This window comes from Phaenicophaeus curvirostris, unplaced genomic scaffold, assembly GCF_032191515.1.
Source record: "Phaenicophaeus curvirostris isolate KB17595 unplaced genomic scaffold, BPBGC_Pcur_1.0 scaffold_51, whole genome shotgun sequence".
NCBI classification, from domain to species: domain Eukaryota; kingdom Metazoa; phylum Chordata; class Aves; order Cuculiformes; family Cuculidae; genus Phaenicophaeus; species Phaenicophaeus curvirostris.
Genome location: NW_027206674.1, coordinates 1,120,918 through 1,141,061, shown reverse-complemented (window position 1 = coordinate 1,141,061; position 20,144 = coordinate 1,120,918). Strand labels below are relative to the sequence as shown.

General features: G+C 53.1%; 3 protein-coding genes across 4 annotated transcripts; 1 reads left to right on the top strand and 2 right to left on the bottom strand.

Moving 5' to 3' along the window:
• The first annotated feature begins 10 nt into the window (after window positions 1–10).
• On the top strand, window positions 11–9,344 carry LOC138734047 (putative adhesion G protein-coupled receptor E4P). Its single transcript, XM_069881602.1, has 16 exons — window positions 11–56; window positions 1,067–1,111; window positions 1,894–1,995; window positions 2,142–2,218; window positions 2,795–2,869; window positions 3,191–3,341; window positions 3,840–3,953; window positions 4,040–4,200; window positions 4,891–5,052; window positions 5,159–5,353; window positions 6,276–6,511; window positions 6,670–6,736; window positions 7,445–7,536; window positions 7,641–7,809; window positions 7,881–7,976; window positions 8,313–9,344. The coding sequence occupies exons 1-16, from the start codon at window positions 23–25 to the stop codon at window positions 8,364–8,366; spliced, it is 1,830 nt and encodes a 609-aa protein (XP_069737703.1). The 5' UTR covers window positions 11–22; the 3' UTR covers window positions 8,367–9,344.
• A 334-nt stretch (window positions 9,345–9,678) lies between these two features.
• LOC138734046 (hepatic lectin-like) lies at window positions 9,679–14,275 on the bottom strand. Its single transcript, XM_069881601.1, has 10 exons — window positions 14,157–14,275; window positions 13,763–13,813; window positions 12,731–12,850; window positions 12,596–12,646; window positions 12,362–12,487; window positions 11,827–11,889; window positions 11,062–11,151; window positions 10,678–10,847; window positions 10,205–10,314; window positions 9,679–9,889 (listed from the first exon to the last, which is right to left on the bottom strand). Exons 1-10 carry the CDS (start codon window positions 14,227–14,229, stop codon window positions 9,754–9,756), a joined length of 990 nt encoding a protein of 329 aa, XP_069737702.1. The 5' UTR covers window positions 14,230–14,275; the 3' UTR covers window positions 9,679–9,753.
• A 1,104-nt stretch (window positions 14,276–15,379) lies between these two features.
• On the bottom strand, window positions 15,380–19,532 carry LOC138734029 (CD209 antigen-like protein A). 2 transcript variants are annotated; one of them, XM_069881575.1, is made up of 9 exons: window positions 19,430–19,532; window positions 18,709–18,822; window positions 18,446–18,544; window positions 18,231–18,281; window positions 18,035–18,124; window positions 17,398–17,514; window positions 17,157–17,323; window positions 16,522–16,631; window positions 15,380–15,856 (listed from the first exon to the last, which is right to left on the bottom strand). In XM_069881575.1, exons 1-9 carry the CDS (start codon window positions 19,527–19,529, stop codon window positions 15,715–15,717), a joined length of 990 nt encoding a protein of 329 aa, XP_069737676.1. In that variant the 5' UTR covers window positions 19,530–19,532; the 3' UTR covers window positions 15,380–15,714. The 2 variants fall into 2 exon arrangements, with proteins under 2 accessions (XP_069737676.1, XP_069737677.1); XM_069881576.1 differs by having other exon boundaries at window positions 18,709–18,819.
• Between the last annotated feature and the right edge of the window lie 612 nt (window positions 19,533–20,144).

Here is a 20,144-nt window from a genome sequence, read left to right as displayed (position 1 = left end):
GTCCCCTGTCCTGTCTCCCATCATGGGATGTCCCCCCCCCACCGCCTTTTTCTGGGGTGAGTCGTCCCCCTACCCCACCCCGGGGGTTATTTTGGGGTGAAACAGTGGGAAATGGGAAAAGGGAAACTGAGGCAGGGACAGAAATTCCTCTGGGCTTTAAGAGCTACAGCCCAAAATGGGGTGAAATTGCCCCAAAATGAGGCTTCTGGGGCCCGGGGTGGGGGTGGGGGGTGGCATCATCCTTCAATGGGGGGGCTGAGTCCCAAAAAGAGGAGGTGACACCTCGCCGGGGGGGTGGGGTGGTAAGCCCCCCAAAAAATAGGTTCTAAGCTCTGATATGGGTAGGATGAAACCCAAACGGAGGCATTTAACCTCAAAACGGAGGCATTTAACCTCAAAACGGAGGGGTTTGGCCCCCCAAAAAAAGAAGATTTTGAGCCCTAATGGGGGTGTGGAGCCCCCAGATGGGATATTTAACCCCAAAAAGGGAGGTCAGCCCCAAAAATGGGAGATTTAGTCCTGATGGGGGAAGAATGAGCCCCAAATGGAGGGGTTTGACCCCCCCAAAAGAAGCTTTTGAGCCATAATGGGGATGTGGAGACCAAAAAGGGACATTTAGCCCCCAAAAGGGGGTGGGTTTGGTCCTGTTGGGGAAGAATGAGCCCCAAAAGTAGGGGTTTGAGCCCCCAGAAGAGAGGGTTGAGCCCACAAAAGGAGTTGACCCCACAAAAGAAGGTTTTGAGCCCCAAAAAGGGGGTGTTTACCCCAAAAAAGGTGTGAGGGGAAGTCAGCCCCAAAAAGAAGGGGGTCAGCCCTGATGGGGGAAGAATGAGCCCCAAAAGGGAAGATTGAGCCCCAAAATGAAGGTTTAACCCCCCCAAAGGGGATTTGAAGAACTAAAAATGGAGCTGGAGCCCCCCCCCCAAAAAAAAAGAGAAGGGTTTGACCCCCAAAAGTGGGGTTGAAGACCTATGGGGGAGTGGAAACTGGGGAGGGGTCTCGCCTGGGGGTGGGGTGGGGGGGCAACACGACATTGGGTTGCTGATGTCCTCCTGTGCCCCGCCAGGGCTATGCCACCTCCTGAGCCTCTTGCCCCACAACGACCAGACGAGTGAGGGGGGGACGGGGGCAGTAAGGAGTTGGGGGGCTATGGAGGTTTGGGGGGGGCTCGGAGGGGCTGGAGGGGCTGTGTGAGGTTGGAGGTCTGGGGGGGGATGGGGGGGCTGGAAAGGGGGGGGGCTGGGGGAACTGTGAAGGGTTGGGGGACTGTGAAGGGGGGGCTGGGGGAGGTTGGGGGGTTGGGGGGGGCTGCAAAGTGTTGGGAGGTCTGGAGGAGGGGGGCCTGGGGGAGCTTTGAGAGATTGGGGGGCTGTGAAGGACGGGGGTCTGGGGGGACTGTAAGGGTTTGGGGGGGCTGTGCAGGGTTGGGGGGCTGGAGGGCTTTGGGTGGCTGTGAGGGGTTGGGGGGAATCTGGGGGGGGGTCACAGCAGGAGATTAGGGGCGACCAGGCTCAGACCTGGGTCCTGCCCCCCCCCATCCCCTTTTTTGCCACCCCTTGTTCCCCCCTCTGCTCCCCATGTCCCCCCCATGTTCTCCTGTATCCTCCTCGTATCCCCCTCTTCGTCCCCTCTATGTCCCCCCTCGCCCCCTCATATCCCCCGATGTCCCCCCTTTGCCCCCTATGTCCCCGCTTTTGCCTCCCCTTGTCCCCTACATCCCACTGCATCCCCCGTCTCTCCCCCTTTTGCCCCCCATGTCCCCCCATTTGTCCCCTCTTTTGCATCCCCATGCCCCCCATGTCCCCCTATATCCCTCATCTCTCCCCTTTTGCCCCCATGTCCCCCCTTATCCCCTCCTTTGCCCCCTGTGTCCCCCCACTTTCGCCTCCCCAGTGCCCTGCAGCCCCCAGTCCCCCCAGTCCTGCTCCCTCCGCAGCTGCTGCCTGGGGTGGACCAAGGGCCGCCCCCCAACAAACTCCACCACAGGCTACCCAGGTAAGGGGGGGCAAACACCCCACTTTTACCCACCCCACCCCCATTTTAACCCTTTATTCCCTCTTTTGAACCCATAACCCCCCATTCTGGGGGTGCTGGCACCCCCTCCATCCTCCAAGAGGACCCAAACTGACCCAATTCCACAGGGTTTAGCCCCAAACCGGAGTCCACCTGCAAGATTCCCACCCTGGAGGAGGCCAGGAGGGCGTGTGGGGACCCCAAGGTGGGGTTTGGGGTGGCGAAGGGAGGGAAAAGATGGACAGAAGGATGGAAGGATGGAGGGACAGACGGATGGACAGAAGAAGGGTTGGATGAAAGGACAGATGGATGGAAGGAGAGATGGACAGATGCACGGTGGGAGGGATGGAGGGACAGACGGATGGACAGGAGGGTTGGGTGGAGGGGTGGTGGGAGAGACAGACAGTCAGAAGGAGGGATGGATGGAGGGGCAGAAGGACAGACAAAAGGAGAGATGGAGGGACAGATGAATGGAGGGATGGAGGGGCAGACAGACGGAAGGAGGGATGGAAGGACACGTGGACAAATGGAAGGAGGGACAGATGGAGAGACAGAAGGAGTGATGGAGGGACAGATGGAGGGACGGATAGATGGAAGGAGGGATAGAGGGACAGAAGGAGGGGCAGAAGAAGAGAAGGAGGGACAGATAGAAGAGAGGGATGGACAGGAGGAGAGGTGGTGGGACAGGCAGATGGACAGAGAGAGGGAGGGAGGGACAGACAGACAGACAGACAGACGGATGGACAGCTGCCCTTGGGGCTGATGCTCTCCTGCACCCCAGATCCCACCAGGAGCCTCCAACTGCATCCGGCAGCTCCTGGATGCCTGCACGCAGCCCACACAGGAAAACCTGCAGGTGACATGGGGCCACACACGTACCCCTGTGTGTCCCCACGCGCATCCCGTGTTCACCCCCTGCATGTGTGCACGCTCCCATGTGCCCCCCGTATGTGGGATCCCCTCATGCGTGTGCATCCCGTGTGCATCCCGTGTCCGTAACCTACATTCCCCTGTGCACCTCCCTGTGCATCCCCCACGCTTGTGCACCCCTCCAAGTGCCCATCCTGTGTGCACCCTTCCACGTGTCCAATCCCTGCACGCAGCCCCCATCCTGCTGTTCACCCCCATGCGCGTCCCCTCACACGTGGGAACCGTGACCCACACGTGTGCCCCGCAGACAGTGCTGGAGCAGCTGCAGAATGTGGTGCTCGAGGACCCCAACCCCACCAGGACTGAGCTGCTGCTGCAGAGCACCGAAGCCCTCGTGCTCCAGGTGGCCCTCAGTGGCCCTGCCTCTGGACCCCAGAACTTCAACACCACCATCATGGGTAGCTCAGCACCCACGGGCGCCCCCAAGCCTCCCCTGCCCTGAAGCCTTGCAGCCCCCCAAAAGCCTTGCAGCCCCCAAAAATCTTACAGCCCCCCCAAAAGCCTTGTACCCCACCTAAATCCTTGCAGCACCCTCAACAGCCTTGCACCCCACTAAGTCCTTGCAGCCTCCCCAAAAGCCTTGCAGCCGACTCAAAAGCCTTGAAATCCCCCAAATCCTTGAGCCCCCCAAAAAGCTTTTCAGCCCCCCCCAAATGCCTTGCAACACCCCAAAAGCCTTGCAGCCCCCCCAAAAGCCTTGCGATGCCCTCAAAAGTCTTGCAGCCCCCCCAAAAGCCCTGCAGCCCACCAAGAACCAGCTTGGCAGCCTCACCAAGAACACCAAGAACCTGCTTGGTGGCATCACCACATCGGGTTCCCTGGGCTCTGCAAGAGCCTGGAGGCACCCAGAGTAGGCCAAAGCCCCCCCAAAAAGCCTCTTTTCCACCCCAAACCAGAAGCCACAGTGGAGGTGGTGCACAACAACTGCCCCCAGCCCGTGCTGGTGCTGGCAGTGGGTGAGCAGAACCTGACCATCAGCTGCCAGGAGGTGGTGAGCAACGCCCAGGCAGGTATGGCCACCACGCTGCTGAGAAAAGCTAAAAAAACTCCGAATTTGGTGGGTTTGAGGTAGTTTTTGACCCAGTTCTCCACGCAGGCAAGCAGGCAGTGGCCTTCATTGTCTACAAGGAGGTGGAGAAGGTGCTGAGTGATGCCGCAGAGCTGGGAAGGCTCAACTCCCGCGTGGTCGGTGGCACCGTGGGGAAACCCGGTGTCACCTTCAACATCCCCTTCAACATCAGCCTGCAGCACCTCACGGTGGGTGGGTGGGTGTTGGGGGGCAGCCCTGGGACTGGGGGGCTGCAGGGGGTGCGAGGGGTGGGGATTCGCACCAGGAAGGCATTTACACCAGGAAGGGATTTGCACAAGGAACACAACAGGGTTGGTTGCACCAAAGCGCATTTGCCCAACCCATGGATCCTCAGGGATCTCCAAGGTGCAAATGTGGAGCACGGGGATGGTGAATTTGGGGTGAAGCCTCATCCCAGGGTCAACTGGGGGTTGGTGCATCCTTGTTCCAGTGCAAATCTGGATTGGGTGCATCCTTGTCTTAGTCCAAATCTGGATCCAGGGTCAATCCAGACTTGGTGCATCCCCATCCTTATGAAAATCCAGATTTGGTGCATTCCCATCCTGATGCAAATCTGGTTCCTTTTGCAAATCTTGGGCTGGTGCATCCCAGTCCTGGTGCCGACCTGGATCCCATGTAAATTGGGGGTTGGTGCATCTGGATCCTGGTGCAAATCTGGATCCGTTACAAATCTGAGGTCAGTGCATCCCAATCCAGGTGCAAATCTGGATCCTGTTCAGATTTGGGGTGAGGGACATCCCTGCCCGGGTGCAAACCCAAGTCCCCATCTCTGGGTCCCGCTCCACGCCCGAAGCGGTGGTGGAAGGGGCACGGTGGCTCCACCATGGACCGTGTCTCGAGCGAGTTGTGCCCCGCAGGCGCTGCCGGCAGGAGAAGAGTCGCGCTGCGTCTCTTGGCAGACTGAAGGCCGCTGGACGCCCTTGGGCTGCACCCGCATTGGAGGTGACACCTTCCACTCCATCTGCGCTTGCACCCACTTCTCCACCTTCGCTATCCTCACGGCAATCCACCCTGTCACGGTACGATCCCATCTGCACCCTTCAAACACCCATTTTTGAGGTGGTTGCCTGTGGCCACGGACTGGGAGGGACTCACATGGTGTCATGAGTGTGGTGTCACCCCTAGGAGAGCTTCGCGCTGACGGTGGTGACCTACGTGGGGCTGTCGGTGTCACTGGTTTGCCTCTTCCTCGCCATCATCACCTTCCTCCTGTGCCGTTCGCTCTGGAGTGTCAGCGTCACCCTCCACCTCCAGCTCAGCATCTGCCTCTTTGCTGCCGACCTCCTCTTCCTCGTGGCTGTGACCCACACCACCAACCAGGTATGGGCTCCTCAGGGTCTCGTTAAGCACCTTGGGGCCTTCAGGGTCTCTTTGAACTTCTTGGGGTCCCCTTGAGCATCCTGAGGCCTACAGCATCTCTTCAAGCTTCTTGGGGTCTCTACAGGCTCCTCAGGATTTCCTCCAGCATCTTGGTACTCATCAGGGGCTCCTTGAGCCTCTTTGAGTCCATCAGGGGCTCCTCTGCTTCTCATTTTGCTCCTGTGGGTCTTCTCAAGGTCCTTAGGAACCTGTGGTAAAAAGGACCCAGGGTCATGGCTCCATCCAACCCCAACTCAAAGCAGGTCCAATTAGTTGAGTTTCTTTGAGGTTGTTCATAGAATCATAGAATCACCAGGTTGGAAAAGACCTCTTGGATCATCGAGTCCAACCGTTCCTATCTGCCACTAAACCATGTCCCTGAGCATGCTGGTTCCCTGCTTGCTCTGGGTGGGTGTCAGCACCTGAATTACAAGATAAAGGAAGTGGAATGGGATGTTTGGAAGTCTCCAGACCAATCTCTGATCCAAGTGGGTCCAGCTAGTTGAGGTTCTTCAGAGTTGGTGGGTCCCATCTCCCTCCAGGTGAGTGAAAGCACCTGAATTACAGGCTAACCAAGGTTGAATGGGATGTTTGGAGGTCTCAGACCAACCTCAAGCAGGTCGACCCAGCTGGGGTTCCCCAAAGCTGTTGAGACCCTTCTTTCTCTGGGTGGTTGGAGCTAACTATGGGATAGCTCATCTTGGAAGGCTTTTGGACATCTCTGGTCTGCCACCAGCCCAAAGCATTTCCACCTCCTTGAGGTCCCTCAAGGCCATGTTGGGGTGTGAGGAAGATCTCCAGGTTCCAAAAATGCCACCACCTTCCCAGGCCACCCCGTGCTGCCAGCGGGGAGCCTAGCATGGCCTTGTTGTCCCCCATCCAGCTGGTGTGCGCCATCACAGCGGCCTTCCTCCACTACCTCTTCCTCGCTTGCTTCGCCTGGATGTTCCTGGAGGGTTTGCACCTCTTCCTCACCATCAGGAATCTGCGTGTCCTCAACTATACCAACGCAAGTCGCTTCAGGAAAAGATACATCTACCCCGTGGGCTACGGCATCCCGGCCATCGTGGTGGCCGTCTCTGCTGCCATCCACCCCCACGGTTACGGCACCGAGCGCTAGTGAGTCCCACCAGCACCCAGGCTGGGATCAACCATGCAGGGTGGGGTCGTTGATGGAAAATATAATGTGTTTTGCCTAAATCGCCCCCCAAAAAAGATGCCACAGCCTCCAGCTGTGGGGATTTTCGCACATACTCCCCATTTTTCTGCTTTTTCAGCTGCTGGTTGAGCATGGAGAGACACTTCATCTGGAGTTTCCTTGGTCCTGTCTGTGTCATCATCCTGGTGGGTTCCTTGCTGCTGAAAGGAGATGGAATGGGGGGAATTGTGAGGAAAAAGCGCAAATTCAGACTTCCTTCTTTGAATGGGATTGACAAACACTGTGTGTGTCTCTCCAGGAGAGATCACACCTCAGAGAATCCTGGAATCATGAAGGTTGGAAAAGCCCTCAAAGATCCAGTCCAGCCATCAGCCCCAAAGCCCCAGCCCACCAAACCCTGGCCCCTACTGCCACATCTCCACATGTTTTAACCCCTCCAGGCATGGAGAAAGCTTTCTAGTCAGTCTTCCCCGAGCCTGGAGGGCTGCCTTGGACTGGTGTGACCCAAGTTCATGACCAAGCAGTTGGCCTTGTTGAACCTCATCCAACTGAGATGCTCCATAGTCCACCTGAACTACTCTTTTGGGTCTGTTTTGATCACCTGGTTGCATTCGCGATGGGGTTTTGCACCATTGCCCCCTTTCCACCCTGAATTTACACTCATGGCCACAGCTCTTCCCCCGTAGACCCCAAATCGAGGGATTTTAGAGTTTTCCATCAAAAGAGCCAATCCACCTGTATATTTAAGGACAGCATGGAGCAAACATCTCACAGTCTGGATGTTCTCAGTGAAGGTTCCACTGCGGCGCAGAGCTTTGACCCTTTTCCACCCCAGTTTTCCACCCCGTGAACCCTGGTTTTGCAAAATGATGATTTTTTCACTTTCTGCCCAGGTTAATTTGCTGTTTTTTCTCACCACCCTCTGGATTTTACGGATCAAACTCTCCTCCCTCAACGCTGACGTCACAGCCCTAAAAAACACCCGGTGGGTTTTTTTGCGTCAGTGGGAAACGCCTTGGGTTCTTTCGAAGAAGAGCATCTGGGATGGGGTTTGGATGAAAAAAAAGAGCAAACTGAGCATTCCATCAGGTTGATGACCTTCAAGGCGCTGGCGCACATCTGCATCCTGGGCTGCACGTGGGGCCTTGGCTTTCTGCAGGTGCAGGGGGACAATATCGTGGTGGCCTTCATCTTCACCATCGTCAACAGCCTGCAAGGAGCCTTCATCTTCCTCGTGCACTGTGTCCTCAACCGGCAGGTACTGCGGGTGGGATCCAGCTGTGGGATGTGTGGGGACACTTGGGTCACCACTGCGCGTACCGTCCACAGGTGATGGAGCAGTACCGGCGCTGGGTTAGGGCGCTGGGGCATCAAGAGCAGCCCCGTGAGTTGCCCACCACCGAGATCAATATCTCCTGCGTCACAGTAAGGGCAACCCAAAGCCTTCTGGGGGGCTGGGTGGGCACCTGGGTCTCCATGGGGTGTTTGTTGGGTGCGTATCTGGGTCCCTATGGGTTGATGGGTGGGCACCTAGGTCCCTCTGGGGTGTTGGGTGGGCACTTGGTTCTCCGTGGGGCACTGGGTGGGCACCCAAGCATCTGGGTCCACCTCTGGTTGCCACCAAGAGGATGTGGGTGCCACAGAGGGGTTGCCTGAACCCCAGGGTTCTTGGGGGTCTGGCAAGGAACCTCCAGCTTTCCAGCCCGCCTCTGCCCTGTTTTGGCCTTGTTTCACCCCAACGTGGCCTCTTTTCACCCCCAGGAAGGGGAGAGGCCACAGAGCCACAGCACCCAGGGCTGCACGTGGGAGAAGTGACAGCAGGTGCCGCCAGGACCAACCCATTTCCAGCACAACCAACCCATTCCCAGCAGTTTTCTGGCACATCCAACCCATTTCCAGTGGTTTTCCAGCACATCCAAGCCATTTCCAGTGCAACTTCCTGCAGAAACAACCAGTTTTCCCAGTTTTGCTGCCAATTTGACCAATTTCCAGCCTTTTATTTTCTGCAGAACCACCTGGTGTTCACATTTTCCCCATGGATCCAACCTGTTCCCAGCATTTCCCTGCAGAACAACCATTTCCCAGCATTTATCCTGCATATTTGACCCTTTTCCAGCATTTTCTCCAAGAAACAACCAATTTCTAGTGGTTTTTCCCCAAGACTGAGACATTCACAGTATTTTCTCCGTGGAACGACCCCTTTCCAGCATTTTTCCTGTGGTTTTGACCCAATTCCAACACTTTTTTTCCTGAGGTTTTAACCCAATGCCTACATTTTTCCTGCAGATTTGATCCTTTTCCCGGCATTTTCCCCCAAAACTTGACAAATTTCCCTCATTTTCCCACGGAACAACCTATTTCCTACATTTTTCCTGAAGTTTTGACCTATTTCCAGCATTTTTCCAGCAGTTTTGCCCCATTTTCCTGGCTCCTTCCCTCAACAATCGCCTCGTTTCCAGCATTTTCCTGCAGAATGACCTGTTTCCAGCATATTTTACCCCAAAATTGTTCTGTCTAGGGCCATTCCAAACTGCCTTCGCCCCACAGCTCTAATGGGAAATTTGGGTGGAAAAAAACAAATTAAAGGCTCATGGCTCAGCCCAAGGACTTGGATGAAACTTGGGGGTGGGGTTGGGTCAACTTGGGGCTTCGGGGAGGGGTCCCGATGCCACCTCATTCCTCCCAGTATCCCCCCAGTACTGGGACTGGGCTGTGACTCTGCCCCAGTGCTCCCAGTACCCTCCCTCGCCCAGTGCTGGGACAGATCCATGAACCAGAACCATTAATTTTTTGATCAAACTGCAGACTTTTGCCTCCAAATGAGACTCTATTGGCAAAGCAAAGGGCCACCACTTGACCAATGGTCGCATTTCTACTCCGTGAAGATCATTTAAGTCATCACATCAAGATAAAACAGGTGTTGGAGGTGCCCAAGGCCAGATTGGATGGGGCTTGGAGCAACCACATCCAGTGGGAGGTGTCCCCGTGGCAGGAGGTGGAACTGGATGAGCGTTGAGGTCCCTTCCAACCCAACCATTCTAGGATTCTATGATTAACAGGCAACAAATATACGAGCCTGGAGCCCCTGGAGTGGCACGAGTTCATCCAGCACAGAGCGAGAAGTTTGAAATGTCCTTTTTTTTTTTTTCCTGGATGCCTTGAAAATTGTCTGGAAACAGGCAAGAAAAAAACCCCACTGCAGTCAGCAATTCCAGGACTTTTCACAAATCCAGCGGTTGGAGTAGGAGCATCTGTCATCGTTCCAGATGCCACCAGGCCCGATGATGCCACAGTCCTTCTGGTCCCTGTCTTTGTTCTCATTCAACATGTTCCAGTAGCTGGAGAAAGAAGGAAAAGGTGGCAAAAAAAAAGGAAAAGAGAAGATGAGAAAGAAATAAAACCAAGTGCAACGACAGCAGAGTTTTCTCAGGAAAAGGCAAAATTTGGATTTTGAGGGAAGGAAATCACTAAAAATCTCCATATTTTTGTCCCAACGGCAAATAAACTGCTCCAACAATTCCATTTTTCCAACATAAACCCTTTCATTTACATAAAATGACCCAAAACAAAGTTTTGGTGGATCGACTTAATCTTTTTCTATTAATTTCCTGATTATTTTCCATTTTTGGAGAATCTCCATAGGGAATTTTTACCTAATACTTGTACGTTCCCCATTAATCCAGACCCAGTTGCCTTCCTGAAGCTGATCTGTCACTCCCAGCCAGTAGGTGCTGCTGCTGTTGATATTGTCCTTCACAAACTCCTAAAAAAAAAGCAGGATTGGTTAACACAGTCCCAAAACACCAGTCATGGTTGAGTATGGAGCATCTCCCAGGCTGGGTCGGTGCCTGAGGTCAGTTGGATGAGGTTCAACCAGGCCATTTTAGCACTTTTTCCTAAAAACAGGAGATCATCATCAACTGAAACCGACTTGGCTATCGATGCTTCTCTTCACCTCCTAATTACTCTGAGCCCAATGGCCAATCTTGGATAATCTGAGCCCCAAAAAAAAGGGTTTAGAGGTCCTACATTTGCTACAGTAGGAGTTCTCCAAGAAAAGGGGGTGTTTTAGGTAGCATGTAAGACAAGGAACTGGTTATTTTGCACTCGGAAGCAGCCAACTGACCTGTTCCAGGTCCGAGTTGATGATGACCAGGTGAGCGCCTTGGTCGGTGCAGATTTCCTCCGCGTCTGGCCAGCTCATGGTCTCCGTCGAGAAGAAGTAGCAGCTTTTCTCAAACATCTTCCAGCCGGCCGAGCACTTCTTGTTCTTTGGGATGAATGGGCAGATCTGCACTGGAAGGAAGAGAACCCCCACCAGCCCAGGCAAAAATCAGTTTTCCTCCACTGGGAAAACCTCCGTAGCTTCGTTAATGAAGTGGCATCTCAAAATTGGGATGAACCACCCACATTTTCCATCCTTAAGGCCACCTTGGTCTTTCTGGGCTCAAACTAGGAGGTTTCTCTCCTGGTGCCCAATAACAAGCGACCATCCAGGTGGTGGCTTTACCTGTGATGTCCTGCAATTCCTCGTAGTAGTTCTGCATCCTTGTCTGCAGTCGCAGCTGCTTCCGTTGCATCTCCACCAGATCCTGCCGCACTGGGGAGCACAGTGGGGTGACCAACCGCCCACAACCTCGTCCCCCCAGCTTCTTCTTGTTTCCCCACTTCAGTTGACCCAAATCTTGAGCTCTTTTCCCCAGGATTTCTTACTTTCCCACACACGAGAATCTCAATTGGGACTGTGAAAGCTCTTACATCACCAGCTTTGCTGCATGGTTTTTGTCTTTAGGCGACGTTTTGCTACAATATCACTCAATATTACTGAATCAATCACTCCTTTGGCATCAATTAATGATTTGGCCCATGGTATTTCACGTCTCCAGGGTTCCCTGGGGGATTTAAACCCTTCCCATATCCTTAAAGAGAGGTAATGAGGTGGATTTTCCCCCTCCCCAAGTAAGACTCTAAATTGGATAACCCCATCATATCCCATGGGTTGATTTGCTCCTGTTTGCACCCTTTTGGGGCTAATTCCTTTGGGATTGGGACATGAGCTTAGTTGTGTCTGATTTACACCATTGCCCCAGTGACATCAAGTCAGTTGAAGTTGGTGTTGCTTCCCAAGGATTGAAACCAGGAGCTGCTCAAAAACACAATTGATTTTTCCTTCATTTACACCAAAAAGGCAAAAACAGAGCCAGAAAGGAGCCAAAACTGGTGTCTCCCAACCAAGATTAAGCTACACCACGGGGATGAGAGTCTGAGGACCTACCATCGGCTTGGTTGTCCGAGCAGTTTGACCTCAAGAGCTTCAATTCCTCCATGATTTCCATCTCTGAAATGAAAACAGAAGAATGAAACGCGGTTGGATCTTACCAAGAAGCCACGAGTAGCATCTCAATTTGCCCAATTTCTGGCTTTTTTGGCCCAAGTGGGGAATTCCAGAGTGTTCTAAACTTGTTCTATTTGTGGGGTTTTGTGGGAATTCCAGAGGGGATTGACTCTGGATTTACACCCTGCAGCAAACGAGGAATACTCGCTGGTGCCAGAAGGAGGAGGCAGCATCTGGATGTAGCGCCTTGGGGCCGATGTGGTGATAAAACCCTAAAATTCCATACCAAGATGGAATTAAAGCCAAGGATGGTGATGGATGGGCTTGCCCTATGGCTTCCACATGGACGGATGCTCAAAGCATCACGGGCACCACCCATGTGTTATTTTTAATAGTGAAAAATGTTCTTTTTGGGGGCGCTTTAACCAAACCAGCTGCTTCCCAACCCAGCAGGGACCCTTCCAGGGCCACTTACGCTTCATTATGGCCAAGGTGAAGAGCAACGCCCACGCAACGAAGCTCAGCGCTACCAGGACATAGAGGACGACCACTGACGTCGCCCTGCGGCTCTGTCCCCTGCCGCCTCTCAACTCCGGGTCACCTGAGGAGAGCAGCATGGGGGAAATCAAGGAGGAACCTCATCTTCCCAGGTCTGGATACAGCCAAGGCCTCTGGTGTGAGACAGTGGGGTTGGTCAAGAGCAACTCACTATTTTTGGAAGGATTTGGAGATGCCGGTTTCCCTGCAAGGATGTAATCCCCTGTTGGGAGGAGGGAAAGAGGCACTGGGTGAAGGTTTCAGGGCATTTGGGGGCCAAATCCTGCCCCATGGAGGTGGGTTCTACCTGTGCCTCCTTTGCCTTTCTGGCTCTCAAGTTCTTCATCGGTCACCGGTGGCTTGTGGCCAAGATCTGACTCCGACAGGGACACGTCATCGTAGTCGTCCTCAAAGCTGTCAGGAGATGCTACGTGAGAAGGGGGAAATGGGTGAGAATTGAGGTTTTACATCAACTGGGAATCCCAGCTGGTATCGATCGGCTCAGTCCTTCAGAATCCATGAAAGACACAATTTCCCTTCTCCTTTGGTAAAGCCACAGCACCTCCAGAAAGTGTTTTGGACCGTTTTCTCAGTATCTATTGAATTTACCACTTCAGAACGTTGCCCTGCTCCATCAAAGCTGGGTTCTCCCTCGGCTGCGAATCCAAGTGAGTCAACTGTAGCTTCACAGAACAGAATCACGGAACCATGAAGGTTGAAAGAGCCCTCTCAGCTCATCCAGTCCCCAAGTGCGATGGCTCCACATGTTTTGAACCCCTCCAGGGATGGGGACTGCCCTGCACAGCCACTTCCAACCCTTCTCCGCTCTTTCCATGAAGGAATCATTCCCAATATCCAACCTAAACCTCCCCTGGTGCAACTTGAGGCCATTTTCTCTCGTCCATCGCTTCTTCCTTGGGCTAGAGTCCCTCTAGACCCTCCCTGCCCTTCAGCCCATGGATCCAGCCTGTCCTGATCCCTCTGTAGCCCCTTCCTGCCCTCCAGCCCATGTAAGCCGCAGACTTTGAAGCTCTCTGTGGTGGGATGGGATAAATTTCAGCCTGTGAAGGTGCAAACACCAGCTCCAGGAGTGAGGATGGAGCGATAAATCCCTTCCCAGTCCCCAGCCAGGGTGGACTTTAAGGATATTTTGGGGGTGATTTGATCTCGTTTGACAGAAAGAACCAAACTGAGAGAGAAACGCCATGGAGAGCAAGACGTGTTTGACCAACAGAGCTGAAAATGAAGCCCAGTTTGGCCTTGGGGAGCCACCTCGGGGAGTTCTGCTTTCCAACCATGCTACAAAAAAGAGTGAGAAGGTGAAAAAATGAATACTTACCCGGCCTGAAGTCACGCATGGGGGTCATTTTTCCAGCAACAGAGTAAATTCCTGCCAAAAAGAGGAACACAAAAGAGCATTGAGGATAATGGGAGGAGCCTCAAAACCACCCTAGTGCTTCCTCGACTCTGGCATCACCAGCAAGGAAGACGCCGATGCTTTTTGAAGGCCTAGTGCGGAGTTCACATCTGGAATTGGGGCCAAATCAGGAGGTTTAGGGGCTCTTGAGTGCAGAAGACCCACACCATGCTGAGTGAGCATCCCCAAAGGCCTTTTGCCCCGCTCCAAGGTGCCTCGCCGGCGAATTTACATGCCGCCGTGTTTGGCAGAGACACCCACCAGCCTCAAAAATACACGCCAAGGACACAGAGAGAGGACTCTCTCCTGGATTTACCTGCTTGTCTCACCAGCCGCTTGGTGGGCGCCAGCGGGGGCCCCAACCAGTTGCCATAGGTCTGTTGGGCCATGCTTCGCCGAGGAAAGTAGCCACGCAGGCGCCTGGTGGGGAGCAAAACCCCTTGGCACACGTCCCGGCACACCCCTTGCCGCCCTCTGGCACCCCACTTGGGCCAGAAGCTCAAATTTCAGTTCCCTCTTGGTGCCGGGGCGGCGGTGACATGCAAATGGGTGGCGGAACGAGGGCGAGACTGAACTCTTCCCTCCGCCAAAACACATCTTCTCGGCAGTCCATGGGATTCAGTGAATTTGGGGAAGAAATGCTTGTTTGGGGGCAAGAAAGAGTGATGCCATGAGAAGTCTGCCACCAGCAGGAATATGAAGGCAGGTCCCACATGGGATTGGGTGTTTGGGGATTCTGGAATCATAGAATCGTAGAACAGTTTGGGTCGGAAGGGACATCAAAGCCCATCCTGTTCCACACCCCTGCCATGGGGACACTTCCCACTGGATCAGGTTGCTCCAAGTCCCATCCAACCTGGCCTTGAACACCTCCAGGGATGGGGCAGCCACCACTTCTCTGGGCAACCTGGGCCTCCCCACCCTCGTCGTGAAGAATTTTTTCGTAATGTCCATTCTAAATCTTCCCCTTTCCAATTTAAAGCCGTTCCCCTTCATCCTATCACCCCATGACCTTGGAAAGAGTCCCTCTCCAGCCTTCCTGGAGCCCCCTTCCGTACTGGAAGCTGCTCTACGGTCTTCCTGAAGCCTTCTCCAGGCTGAACAACCCCAACTCTCCCACCCTGACTACACAGCAGAAGTTCCCCCTTGCTCTGATCTTCTCTGTGGCCTCCTCTGGGCTTGTTCTAACAGATCCATCTCCTTCTTATGTTGGGGATTCCAGGACTCTAGGTGGAGTCTCCTCAGAGCAGAGTAGGAGACCACCATGGCGTCAAACACTGGTGAAACCCCGTCTCTTCCAGGGGAGCCGTGCTGGGAGGGGAATCTGTCGGCGCGGCCTGTTGGCAAAATACGCGTCATGCTTCAGCACCCACGAGTTGTGGATTTGCATACACACCCCGAACTCAGGCTCGCGCCTTGCCGTCGCAGGTCTCTCTTCCCCTTTTTTGCTGTTTTTTCACCTAAACCCTGGGAAAAAAGGTGCGCGCTGACCCCTCCTTGGAACTGCGCCTTCTTGGTTTACAAGTTCTGGTTCCAATCTCAGTGGAAGAGCTTTATTTATGACCATTTTTTTCCTGACGAACTGGCAAGCCTTGGCATGAGTCAAAATGGCTTGCAGAAGGTTAACAAACAGCACAAAAATCTCTAACACGCCCCCCCCCCCCCAAAGTGACCTCCTCAAACAGCTTAACCCCTCCACCATCATGTTGTACCCATCCTGACCAACACATCCCACTTTTTAGAGCCCATTTTTGGACACCTTTTGTCCCCCGAGCCTTGTGTTTTCACCATACACTTGTTTTTTGCCAAATTTTGAGTGGTTTCCCCACATTTTTAAGGCCTGGGGAGGTGAGTGGGCAGCCTGGGGACAACTGCTAGTAACTGCTAGATCTGCGCTCGCAGATCCAGGCCTCATTGCTGGAACAGGCAATGTCGTTCCAGTGACCGCTGGAGTAGATGATGGCACAGTCCTCCCCGTTGTATCCAGCGTTGTTGGGTTCACCGTTGTTCCAGGACCTGCAGGAGAGATGACACAACAATTTGGGAGGAAAACTCTCCACCAATGCAATTGTAGTGATTTTTTTTCCCATTTTCCCCCTGTTTAACATGAGAAAACAGCTCCACTCCAATCAGCGTCTTACCCAAACTTCCAAGAATGAAGAAATCCATTAGAAATCAGCCTGTTGACTCAAGCTGTGGGACCTCATGCAGAATCCAACCCAGCTTGGGAGGAACCAAGCAGACGCTGTGGCTCCTTATTTTCTCCCACCTGGGTTTTCAGCCCCAAAACCAAAGCAAATTTGCAGTGGGAAAGCCAAAATCTTCCCTTCCCTCTCTTACCTTCCCCTCCACCAAACATTTTCAGGTGCTGCCACAACACAAAACCTATTTCCATGCTTTTTAAACACCAAGGGCAGCCAGGTGTGATAGTCATTGAATCATGGAATGGTTTGGGTTGGAAGAGACCTCAAAGCCCATTCCGTTCCACCCCTGCCATGGGCAGGGACACCTCCCACTGGATCCGGTTGCCCTAAGCCTCATCCAACCCCGTCTTCAACACCTCCAGAGATGGGGCAGCTTAATAGGATACTGCACAATTATTTTTGAGCAAAAATTGGGCTAAGGAAGAAGAGAGCCAATTTTGTGGGGCAATTTACCCTCCAATGAGGCTAAAAACGTACACGAAAGAGGGTGAACGTCTGTCCACCCACTGCCAGTTGCCTTCATCTTCCACATCGCTCAGGCCCAGCCAGAAGACATGGTTGTCCGTGATGCGGCTTGCCAGAAACCTCTGCAAATGGGGGGGAAAAGTGAAAAACATGAGCCAGCAGCAGCCTAGTTGGCCAAGAAGGCCACCAGCATCCTGAAATGGGGTAGAAATGCTAATCTGTGGGCAGTCTGAGTTATATTCCTGTAATTCATTCTATAAATTCTAGAATTCATACCATAACTCCTGGAATTTCTAGACAGATAACACCAATCGTTGTCATACGATCGCAAGGAGGGATCACCACAGAGTATCCACACCAAACTCAGGTGAGGACCTTTCTGACTCCCAGAGTCCCTTGGGGTCACCCAAACCCTGGGTGAGGAGCATTCTCCTGAGTTTACAAAACCTTTCAATCATACCAGCTGTTTTGGGGCAATTCAGAACCAAGCGAGAAACTCAACTGGTTGCGTTCTCTTCCCTCCATGGGCGGTTTGAGTCACCTGTGCTTAACCTCCAGCTTTCCATTCGTGGAACTGAAGCCTAATATTCCTCTAAACTCATGAAGCGTGGGGGGTTTCTGCTTTTTAAAGGGATTTCTCCACTTACATTTTCCTCCTCAGTGTCAATGATGACCAAGCGGGCATTGAACTTGGCGCAGTCGTATTTTGCATCCAACCAGGGTTTGGCAGTGGAGGAGAAGAAATAGCAGGACTCGCCGAACTCCTGCCAGCCAGTGGGACAACTCAGGTAGAGAGCTGCTGACTGGAATTGGGCTAAAAAGAGAAGAAGGTTGTGTGGGTGAGCACAGGGCGATGCCCACAGGAGCAGCCTGACCGCTCGTCCTCACCTGAGAGGTTGCGCGTCTCCTCCAACACCGTGTTGAGAAGCGCCGAGACACGGCTCTGCTCCTGCTTCACCTCCCCCAGCTGCTGTAGCACCAGCTCCAGCCTAGGCTTTTCTGCAGCTGGGGAGGGAATAAAAGGTAATTCAGCCACCGCAAAGAGCTAAAATAAACCATTTTTGTCTCCCTTCCCCTTTTCCTTTCCGTCCCACTGGGTGTTTTCCTGGTGAGAGTTACCATTCTCTAAAGTTCAGGCAAGAAAACCTCAAAGCCCTTTGTTCTCATTCTTGTCAAAAGGCTGAGAAAGTCTTTTATCCCTCAATACTACACTTTAATGACATATCAGACTCATTCAGACCAGCTTCAAGCTTTGTTTTCACAATCTCAGAGCGTCTACACAATATTGTGTGGTTTGGGAATCAAGGAGAAGGATCAAACAATGATTTTCCATCAAAATCAGAGAATCCGAGGGCTGGAGCTCCGTCTCTGGAGGTGTTCAAGGCCAGGTTGGATGGGACTTGGAGCAACCGGATCCAGTGGGAGGGGTCCCCATGACAGGGGGTTGGAACTGGGTGATCTTTAAGGTCTCTGCCATCCAAAACCATCCCATGAGTCTACGATTCCATGAAAACCAAGCTCTCACCCAGGACACTAAGGTGATCCGACAACTCCTCCCCACACTCCGCTTTGCACCGCGTCATATTCCACCACACGGTCTCCACTTCTTGCGACACTGGGAAGAGGAAAGGCTCTGATTTTGACCCCATCTCACTGCTGCCTGCAGCTGATATTCAGGATTCTGCCCATTTTTGCCCAAAACCACCTTTTTCTTGACGTACCTCTTAGGAGTTGGCCCTGAATCACCTTGAGGTCACCAGCGAGCTGTTGATCTACGAGGAAAACAACAAAGTAAAGGTCAAGTCCTGACAGAAAGTGGATTCAGTTCGGTTTTTTGGCTGGATAAAGCACCCCAGGAAGCATCGAGGCAGAAATTCATGCTGGGATTGAGGATTCAGCAGGTGCCAGGGAGAGATTTCAGGGCAAGGTGTCATACCGAGGGTGCGCTGGACCTCAGAGAGGTTGTACCGCACGGCAGCGTGGCTGCTCTCACTGTGCACATGGGCTTGTTCCAATGCCTCCCACACTGCGGACACTGGAAGAGAGGACAAGAGCGCTCAGCTTCGCTCCGGATTCAACCCCAGAAAGCTCGCAAGCTGCAAAAGCACCTCCGAGTCTAACTCGGAGGCACATTTTATTCCATCCATGGGTGTTCTCCACGCTGGGGTGATCAGAGCAAGGGGCATGCGGTGGATTCACCTCGTTGGAGACTCACGATGGTGAGAGCCATGAAGAAGACAAAGGCGAGGGCCAGAAGCACGTAGAGCAGCGCTATGGCTCTCTCCGGAGACAAGGCGTGGAGGGACAGCCCTGCTGGAGATGGAACAGAATCATGGAATGGGTTGGGTTGGAAGGGACCTCGAAGCCCACCCACTTCCACCCTGCCCATGGGACACTTCCCACTGGATCAGGTTGCTCCAAGTCCCAACTCTCCCACCCTGTCCTCATAGCAGAGAAGCTCCAGTGCTCTGATCTTCTCCATGGACTTGCCCCAACAGATCCGTGTCCTTCTTATGCTGGGGATTCCAGAACTGGACACAGGACTCCAGGTTTGGTCTCCCCAGAGCAGAGTAGAGGGGCAGAATCCCCTCCCTCGCCCTGCTGGCCACGTTTCTTTTGATGCAGCCCAGGGCTCAGTTGGTCTTCTGGGCTGTGATCACAGGTTGCTGGCTCACGTCGAGCTTCTCATCCACCAGCTCCTCAATTCATTTTCTTAAAGAAGGCCACAAAGAGGAGAATTCTCCCAAAATCACCTTCCGGAGTGGCTCCACCACTCTGTTCTCCACGCTTAAACCCCTCTTTCCTAGATTATGACCCAACCACGTGTCAAAATCTGGATATAAATCCAGAGGAAGAACGATTTAAGGAGATAAAACCCTTTAGTTTCTCATCTCTGAATTCCCAAAGCCTCTCCCTTTACCTCCTTTAGGTGCTTTCTTGTGCTCTTGCTTCTCCACCTCCATCCCTCCAGTGAAATCACATTTCTCATAGGTGTTGAAGGCATCTTCGGATTGAGACATCTCCGATCTCTTTCTGTCTTTGGATATCACCCCAATTTATGCAGCAGTGAAGTCCTGTCACCTCCTCCTGGGGGGAAGGAAATGCTAAAAATCACCAATCTGTGCGCTCAGGAGTTTCGGAGCCGGCGATGATATGGGGCTGCCCCCTGCCACATGCCGCAGCCCCTTCCCTGTTGGTTTGTAAAAGAATCACTTCAAAACCACACTCTGCTCGCCTCGAATGGGGCCGAAACCTGCCCGAGGAAGCAGGTTTTGGAGGCTTCATGCCAAAATGGCCACAGTGGGCACCTACGTTTAGCTCTATTTTGAATTTTGTGGACATTTTTTAGCATTTTGCTCAGTGCCTTGGCGATAAATCCTTGTGTTTAATGCAAGGAATGTAGTGTTGTGAAAATCTTAATTTTGAGGGACATGTTTCCTTCATTCCTGCCACAGAAAATATTTTTTCAGTGCCTGAACACCCTCAGGGCTTTAAGCTGGGCACCCAAGGGGCTGGCAATCATGGGAAATGAAAGTGAGGATTGATAAATAGCTTTGTGTCCACTGGGCTGGCAACGGTGGGAAACGAAAGTCCAGACTCAATAACTTCACCGTTGAGCAATTTCAGCTGAATTT